Genomic DNA, 9,508 nt, shown 5'->3' on the forward strand with positions numbered 1-9,508 from the left:
TCAACTTAACAACAAAGTGAAAAAGTGAAAACGAAATGGTTATCAAATGACCTCTTTAATTTTATAATAAGCAAATTTGCTTCTATTGTCAATTTTGAAAAGAAAAAAAAAATGAAAGGGCTGTTTGGTATTTTTCTGGATCAAATTTTTAATTTTTAAAAGTGATAAATATAGCTCAATTACTGGGTACTTATTAATTTTTGAAAACAAAAAATTAGATTAAAAAAAACCAGCCCCGAAATTTCTTATCCTATTAGAATATACAATAGTTTCCGTGAACATTTCGCAATCTTGATCCAACACGTGTTACTCACAAGTCACAGCTCATAAGTTGTGATCTTGACCAACCACATTTCGCAATCTAGATCAAACACATAATAATAATAATAATTGTTAATTTCAAAAACACTCTTTAGAAAGCAAACAAACACCAACCACCGAACGTTTTTGTCCATTACTAAGAGAATTTTTTAATGTGCCCGAAATACCAAGTGATATATTATTTGTCAAGTTTTATTTCATATATATATGAATAAGATGTATGTATTTGTGTTCTGAATATATTAAAAAACCTCTCCATCACTAGAGTGAGTTTAAAAATATTCCCATATAGTTATTTCAATGATGGCACCAAGGTTTTCTAACTACGGCAATCGACATCTCGACAGAGATGTGGTACCGAATGAAAAAGCAAAAACCCCAAGGAAAATGTCTTGTTTTCTTTTCTTTACAAAGTCTTTTAATTTTTCTGTTGTTTTCGTTTGTTTTATTCGATTCGATGGTTAAAAGTAAAAAATAAATATGTGAGGTGTAAAAAAAGTGAAAATTAACTCTTAAAGCATAAAATGCAAACTAATTTTGGTTTTTGCTAGTCTTGAACATGCTGTTAAAAAATGTTAGTCGCGATTAAGTTGTTTCAAAAAACGTATTTACAAATTTAATTTAAGAATTTGGTCTTTTAAACATTATCCTTCGGTAAATGGAGAATCGGCACTTTAGTTGTTGGTTGTGTGTGAAGTGTCGCCATGCTATTGGTGGAACTAGATTAGGTTGTGACCTGCAAAGGGTGCATTTTGGCTCACCACCATAAACTATGTTATGTTCATCATATACCTCATTATCTTACATGTGCCATTTCACCTAACCATAATTAGTGTTTTTTTTTTCAAAATTTGAAAACAAACATTTAATATTAAAGTTAACTAGAGTTAGTTAAAAAGATAGGCGTATGATGAGCATACACCATAGTTATGATGATGAGCAAAAATGTTCCTGACCTGCAAAGCAAAAGATCCACCCTCGCCCAACACGAGAATATTTTTGCTCACCACTCTATTTATTACAGTTGGATAAGTTTAAATTTCGAGATTTGTGTAAAGATAGATCAAATCTCAAAATTTAAATTCATTTAAAGATGATAAATAAAATGATGAGCATTTACCACGATTTGAGGGTGATGACCAAAAATATACCCGCCCAACATAGGTGCGGTGCCGGTCTGGTATCACGAGAAGGTGCTTTCATTGCTAAATCACAAATCAAAATGTTTACATAATAAGGTAAATCTCAACCAGTGAGGACGATTTATTTGAAATTTAAAATTTATTAAATTAATCAAAGAACACTTGACACGGACACCCCCAAGCGTACGTTAGAACGGACCCCGTGTCCCCTCGCTTTTTTATTTCTCTCCCTCTCTCTCCGGATACACGGGACGGTTTCGAAATGTTCGCTTAGATTTCCGTCGCAGAGCTGACACTGAGGCATAAACAGTCCCTCTGCTTCTCCTTTCACCTCCCCCACCCCCGGTGCAGTTTCGCCTCCTCCACCACCTCCTCCTCCGTCTTCTTCAATCTCTCTCTCCTCTCGCTTTCAGATCGTTTTTCAGATCGTTATCCACACTCCGCATTTTACACAGGTGCTCAATTTCTCTCTGTTTCTCTGTTTCTCTCTCTTATGTAAATGCATGTGTATATGTATACGTATATGTGTATGTATATGTATATGTGCATTTTGTAGCTCACAGATGGATTCACCAGAATCCTGGAAAATTCTGTCTGCAATAGAGAGCTGAAAGTTCTCTCTGTCTCTACTTTTCTTAATTATTTATTTATTTAAAAGTTGGTGAGTTTTCTGCTTTCCGTTGCTGGCCTTCAAAACGCCACCGTTTTTTGCGTTTGAAGCTCATTTTCTTCGCCTGTAGCAGAGGATCTCTGTGCATTTGATCCTGCATTCTCACATTTCCGCCGAATTTTTGAATATTTTATGTGCATGCATGAATGTTGTTTGTATGATGAATCGATGGTGCAAACTTGACTTTATAGTCCGTGATCTACCCGGATCGGATATGACAACATTCTATCACTCAAGTTTGTAATTTGTACTGTGATTTGTGAGTTAATCTGGCAATGCAGCTCTTGGTTTTCCAGATTAGCAATATATGATATAATGAATTGGTTAGAAATTTGATTGGTCAGTGTTGTCTGGTGTTTGCAGTCGGCGGCACAATTTTCTGTGTCAAATTTTGGACAAGGTTTCTATAATTTTGCTATGCGGGGTCGTCATCTTGATGCCTACTCGGCATACAAGCGTGTGGCGTCCAAGGACCCTATCAATGCTTATGATAGAGAAGAAAGTGCAGGTACTCAAGGATTGCTCTGTCACCAGTTTTATTTTCTGTTTTTTTCTATGTCCGGGGTGCTACTTGCTTTAGCTTTTACATGGTTTGTACATTATTATTTAGAAGTTCCGTTCCAGTGGGTTTTTAAATAAATTTAGAATGCAGTCTTAGATAATTTGGTACTGTAAGTACTTGCGCTTGTGGGTTTTAGTAGGTTTAGTGAATGGAAAGGGTATTGGAAACCCTTCATGGAAGCGCTCCTTGCCGCATATGCTTGTTGCAGCTCTTTCTTCGTTCCTATATGGCTACCATCTTGGGTGACATAACTACTCCTGAAAACTCAGAATTTTTTTTTTTGCCTTTCTGATTTATGTTTCTTTAACTTCAATGGTATACTCTTTGTTGGTTTTGCTACTGCAGGGTGGTTAACGAGACACTAGATAGCATTTCTTTGGACCTTGGCTTCAGTGGGAATCCTTTGGCGAAGGGTAAAAAGTGGTATTGGATTTTAGATCTTTCCTCAGCTAAATGCATTTCATAATTTTACCTGATGTTGTTTCTATTTCAATGAAGGTCTAGTAGTGAGTACCTGTTTAGGTGGTGCTTTTGTTGGATCTATATTTAGTGGTTGGATTCTAGATGGAGTTGGGCATCGAAGAGCATTCCAGATGTGTGCATTGCCGATGATAATCGGTGCATCAATGAGGTAACATTGTTATCACCATTTCAATCATGCGTAACCCCTTTTTTAAAATTAAGTGTGCCCAACTGGGTAATGTGAAAACTTAATTGGATGATTCACACTGAAATTGTGCAAAGAGAAAATAGAACATAGATGAATTAAAGAATCAAGTGTTATATAACCAATTTGGATTTGTGCCAGATAGGTTCACTAGGGGGTAGCGAGAGTACTTATGATCACCAGAAAGAAATCATTAGGGTTTATGACCACCCCAAAACCCTATAGCCCTAACAAAGTACTGAGTATGACACCATGAATTACTAATGACCCCATTTTCATGATCCGACATTGTCATGCTTTTCCCTGTTATTCCTTGCAGTCAAAGGTTTCCAGATCAACAATTGCTTCAACTGTTCTTATGCTCACATTTTACATGATCCAAACTCGCATGTTTTTCCTTCTTATACCTCTCACTCAAAGTTTTCCTGATAAAAAAAGTATCCCCTTACAAAAATAAGAAATTTGTTTTACTGTTTTTACAACCGATACAATTATAGAAAAGATCGATATCACAAACTCCTCATATAGCAATCCATATGAGTCATTTTAAATAATTTTGTATGTGAATTTGCAGTGCAACAACCAAAAGTCTATGGGGCATGCTTCTAGGGAGGATATTTGTTGGTACTGGGATGGGAATTGGCCCACCTGTTGCTGCTATCTATGTGTCAGAGGTATAATGAATTATATTTGTTGTTTTCTCTGCAACTGTTAATTGACATTGCTTAGTTTGCATCTAATCTTATTAAGTATTTAAGTATGCTCTGTTCACATGAGCAGATTTCACCAGCTTTTGTACGGGGTACTTTTGGGAGCTTCACACAAATTTCTACATGTCTTGGACTTATGGGGTCTCTCTTTATTGGACTCCCGGCCAAGGATATAGTGGGTTGGTAAGATAATCTTTTGGGGTTATGGAGATCCTGAAAACTTTTTCTCAAATTTTTATCCATTTTTTCTTATGTTAGCATCTTATTGTATTTCCCAACAGTTATCTAAAGAATACTGTTTTCTATCAACACCATTGATGCACAGGTGGCGGGTTTGTTTTTGGGTATCTACTGTTCCTGCTGCAGTGTTAGCTGTTTGCATGGAGTTCTGTGCAGAGAGTCCTCAGTGGCTTTTCAAGGTTATACGCTCTCATTTCTTAATCGCCAACCTTTGAAACATTTGGTCAAGTTTGTATCTCGTGTTTGGACTCAATATAAATTGTCCTATATGTGGTCTTGATTGCTGAATTGGTTGAGCTCTATGCAGGTTTAGGGAAATTGGGTTCTTGTTATTTTCTGATATCTAAGAAGTTAACATATTATTACGTGCATATAGTAATATCTATATATATATATATATTTATATATAGATTTTGCACTGCAGTGATCTGGATTAATAATTGTGCTTCATGATCCAGTTCTGGATCAAAGGGGGATTTGAAATTTGTTTTTTACTTTTCTTCTTTTGTCTTTCTTTCTTTTTCTCTGTTGTTGCAAGTACAGAAAAGGTTCATTTTCTCTTTGTATTGGAAGTGTTTGATGTTAGTGCTCCAAATTATTTCTTGGTGCATCAGGCCTCTGTATCTTTGTTTTTTTTGTGTATTTTTTCCCTCCCAAGTATACACGCCTTTTGGGTGATATTATCCAAAGGATTTAAGAGCTTTCATCATTTACTTACCTTACAATATTTGGTATGAGATAGATATGAATGTACTTCATTTATTTTTGACCCATTTAAGGCTACTTATAAATATATTGATGCTAAAAGTTGTTTTTAAATTGGTTCAGAGAGGACGAGGTACTGAAGCCGAAGCTGAATTTGAGAAACTTTTAGGAGCAGCACATGTTAAATTTGCAATGGCAGAATTGTCAAAGTCTGACAGAGGGGATGAACTAGAGACAGTAGAGTTCTCTGAGCTACTGTATGGCCGACATTTCAAAAGTATATTTTCAACTCATTAGTATGTGAGTTGTTCAGAAGTGACATACGTGCTTCCTTCTGCATGATTACCTTATCGCTTCCATATTTTGCAGTGGTTTTCATTGGGTCTACCATTTTTGCTTTACAACAGCTGACAGGCATAAATGCTGTGTTCTATTTCTCTTCAACTGTTTTTAAAAGCTTTGGGGTGCCTTCAGCTCTGGCTAACGTATGTGTTGGAATCGCAAATCTATCGGGTATGATTGGGTTTACTCTCAAGCATCTTATTTGTCCATATTTGAGATTTGCATATATGTTTCCTTATGTATTCATCATACTGTTCTTATCTTTTGGTCAATTTCTTATACTGTTCTAGGGTCAATTCTTGCAATGATATTGATGGATAAGCTTGGAAGAAAGGTGCTTCTTCTTGGAAGTTTTTCTGGCATGGTAGGCTCCTAAAAATACTCCGAATGTTTGATGCAAACTTTTGAGCTAAAATATATGTCTGTTTTGTGGAATCTGTGGTACCAATGTTGCATGTTCTCCTACTGAGGTTCTCTCCTTGATTTCATCAAGTAGACTAAATATTTTCTAACCCTTTGTGCATTTCTTGGTTTAGGCAGTGGCAATGGGTCTTCAAGTAACTGGAGCAAGTTCTTATACATCAGGGTCTGGAGCATTGAGTCTATCTGTTGGCGGCATGCTGCTGTGAGTAGTCAGTGATCCTTAATCTTGTTTGTAGAGTAGAGGAAAAGCTATGTTATAAGATCACAACAAAAAAGACATATTGCGACAACTGTCTATTTTCTTCCTAACATTATCAATGCAATTCCCAAACTCTCTTAACAACTAACCTCTAATTAATAAGTATGGAATTTAAAATGGGTCTTTCACTGGGATGATCAAACTGGTACAAGTGAATTCATTTTAGTAAGCCATTCTGGTTTTCTTCTTTTTCTATTCAAACTTAATTCCTGCCTTACGATATTATAAAAAATTGACACGATTGAGTGAATATAACATATTATAATGTTATGCTCCATTTCTCCATAGATTTTTTATTTTAATGCATTATGCATGCATATCTAATTATCTATACTTCCATATACCACATTTACATGACTTTGAGACTATAAAGCAAATCTGCACAGAAGCTTTTGGGTATGATTGTTATGATATTCTAGATTATGTAATGGTTTTTGCAGGTTTGTGTTCATGTTTGCTACTGGTGCTGGTCCAGTGCCTGGTCTCCTCCTATCAGAAATTCTTCCTGGCCGTATTAGGGCAAAAGCAATGGCAGTTTGCATGGCCGTGCATTGGGTAATTGTCATTTATAGTTCTTCCAGATATGGTTCATTTGCACCTTTTATTTTTGTGATGGTGGAGCTGACAGATAACTTGTCCTACACACATACCAAACATATTTTTATGAACAGTGATATCTGACAAAACTTTGCTACTTGATGATCACTTTTAATCTACGAAAGCAAGAATCTGGTGTTAGTACTTTGTCATGGCTGCAGGGCCACTCAGTCTAAAACAGCCCACGATCTTTGTGTATACAGCTCATCCACAGCACATTGAATTTGACGATCAAATGATATTTTTTTCCCTTAATGATAAAGTGGAGGATGCTTTTTCATCTACAATGACAATAGAATTCATGCATAATATTCCTTCTCAAGTTCTCATCCTTAATTAATTAACTTGAACAGGTATTGAACAGGGGTGAAGGTCTTGGTATCCTAGCTTAATTTTTTGGATTTATGTAAGAACAGGTTTAGCTTTAGAAAATGCGAATTAAGGGGATTCTACTGAAATCTGACAGTTTATTGAATAAGATCAATTATTTTTTCTTTGGAAGTTCAGTCCAGGACAATAACTATCATGGCTGGGCCACTGCGTGGATGATAAAGTAGTATGCTAATGGTCTAATATAATTATGGTTTGCTGCAAATATATTGGTTGATTCGGATATTATACATTGTTCATAATTAATTTAATATACTTTTCTGCATGGTTACTGTTGTTCTTGTAAGAATCCATTCTTGAGAGTTGCATGTCGAGGTCTCAATGAAATTGCTTCTTGTGTTTGCTCCTAGTGCATATGCGACTTTCTATAAACGTAAATTTCATTCTCTAAATTTCTAATTTTTAATGCCATCTCGCACTAATGAACTTTGGTGCCTTCAACAGGTGATAAATTTCTTTGTTGGCCTGTTGTTTTTACCGTTGCTGGAGCAAATCGGGCCACAAATTCTGTATACAATCTTTGCTACATTTTGTCTACTGGCCGTTCTTTTTGTGAAGAGAAACGTAATAGAAACAAAAGGAAAGTCCCTCCAAGAAATTGAAATTGCACTTGTTCCACCACAATGAAGGTATCAATTTTGTTATTTTATGAGGCAGTCTTTATTTTAATGACATCAACCTGTTACATGTCTTGGTTTTAGTTTACCTCATAATAGGTAGTCGCAATTTGATAGTTGGTATTCCCTCATATTACCTGAATTATAATTATATAATTGTTTTCTCAGTATCATACACCATTACTTTTTAGCAGTTATCATATAAGCATTACATTTTGAGGAATTCTTGGATCTAAAGGGACGTAGTTACTGGTTGCTTCTTTGGCAGAGCTATGAGACGGAGTTCGGTTTTTTTTCTGCTCATTGAGCTTCCATTTCCCCTGAGTTGGGGGCTAATTTGTTCAGTAACCTTATCTAATATCTTTTTATTTGATTATCTTGGGAACACTAATTAGAGATCATTTATGTTACACAAAGCTGAAGTCCCTTTTTACTAATGAAGTAACTCATGACTCACTTTTGCCCATAGTGTATTGCCATGCTCAGTTGAGTGTCCAGTTACCGTTTTTCCTTAACATCCTCGGTTACCTGAATAATTTTTTAGACTATCAGAAAACATGACATTCTAGAAAAGAAAGTGTCTGGGTAACAGCTCTGAGAGGGTACAGTGAAGGGGATACTTTAGTTTATGTCTCTTCGAATTTTGTCTCGTCAGTCTCCTTCGCAATTTTAGAGGTCGCACTTGGTGCGATGGCAAGTGCCTTCGCCCATAAGCGGTAGGTCTCGGGTTCGAGACTTGGGAGCAGCCTCTCCATAAATGGGGGTAAGGCTAGCCGACATTCACCTCTCCCAGACCCTGCGTAAAGCGGGAGCCTTGTGCACTGGGTACGACCTTAGTCTCCTTCGCAATTTTAACTTTCAGAATAGGCGTCTTGAATCTCCAATTACTCCCCATTCTTTTGCCAACTAGATGATTGATCACAAAAAGTTTGTCAAGTTCTACTAAATGTCTAGGTTGCCAAAATGTGCTGTCAAATTATTGGAGTTGGTTTCACGACCTTGAAGTTGATTCTCTAGCTCAAGCTCTGCTACCTCCGAATGATCTCTGTACTTCAGGTTTAGCTGAAATTTCTTGTTAAACTTACTAAATTACAGACGAAAAGAAAACTTGCCGGATGGTCGAAACAGAGTTTATTTATTGATTGGTGTGTGGTTATATTCTTCAGAATTCATGTACTGTGTTGATTTGCAGGGAGATAGTGAACAATAAGCTAGTATGGATACGTCTGCCTGAATTCCCTTTGGAAGTTATCGTCGCGTTGTAACCTGTAGCTGGGGAGTTTGGGAACTAATTATCAGGTGCTCACCCTGCAAGGCCTATGTAAATTACGAGAGCTGTTTTCTTCCTTGAATATTTGTGGGCCTACTGAAACTTACAGTGCAATGTAATACATGAAGGACCCGACTTCCTCAATAATTTATAATACAACTGTTCCATCAAAATTATGACATGATTCTTCGAAATAGTTGACCTGATTTCCGGAAGCGTACGAATCAACCAGATTCGAATTTGTCTATCAACGAGAGTCGAATTTAAGACCTACTTAAGAGTGATAATGAACCGTATACACGTTCTACGAACGTAATCCTAAGATGCTTTTTTATAGTATTTAAGGCTTTAAATCACAAATGATCTTTTGATTCTATTTTAAGATTATGTGTTATGATGGATATAGCGGATGTTTCTTTTGGTTAAGGGTTTACGTGCACTTTCTTTGGTTTGAGATCTTCAACAGTTGGTGCATTTTTTTTGGAAAGGGATCTTCCACAAAGTCCACCAAGGCCACAAATCCGAGCCTTTGAAATTTGATTCAACGGTTACAAACATGGGCTCACTTTAAAAATTATAATAACTTTAGTCGT

The 9,508-nt window shown here is 36.3% G+C and overlaps 1 protein-coding gene across 4 annotated transcripts; it reads left to right on the forward strand.

The window, feature by feature from the left end:
* Positions 1-1,653: 1,653 nt before the first annotated feature.
* LOC103405446 (probable plastidic glucose transporter 3) lies at positions 1,654-9,088 on the forward strand. 4 transcript variants are annotated; one of them, XM_008344448.4, is made up of 15 exons: positions 1,654-1,918; positions 2,497-2,641; positions 2,832-2,937; positions 3,041-3,108; positions 3,194-3,326; positions 3,937-4,036; positions 4,143-4,255; positions 4,398-4,491; positions 5,141-5,294; positions 5,387-5,530; positions 5,650-5,723; positions 5,896-5,984; positions 6,482-6,596; positions 7,473-7,657; positions 8,838-9,088. In XM_008344448.4, exons 2-14 carry the CDS (start codon positions 2,551-2,553, stop codon positions 7,653-7,655), a joined length of 1,464 nt encoding a protein of 487 aa, XP_008342670.3. In that variant the 5' UTR covers positions 1,654-1,918; positions 2,497-2,550; the 3' UTR covers positions 7,656-7,657; positions 8,838-9,088. The 4 variants fall into 4 exon arrangements, with proteins under 4 accessions (XP_008342670.3, XP_008342672.3, XP_070673066.1 ...); XM_008344450.4 differs by having other exon boundaries at positions 2,835-2,937; XM_070816965.1 differs by lacking the exon at positions 1,654-1,918 and adding an exon at positions 2,188-2,392 and having other exon boundaries at positions 2,835-2,937.
* Positions 9,089-9,508: the final 420 nt, after the last annotated feature.

Source organism: Malus domestica, chromosome 17, assembly GCF_042453785.1.
Source record: "Malus domestica chromosome 17, GDT2T_hap1".
Taxonomy (NCBI): domain Eukaryota; kingdom Viridiplantae; phylum Streptophyta; class Magnoliopsida; order Rosales; family Rosaceae; genus Malus; species Malus domestica.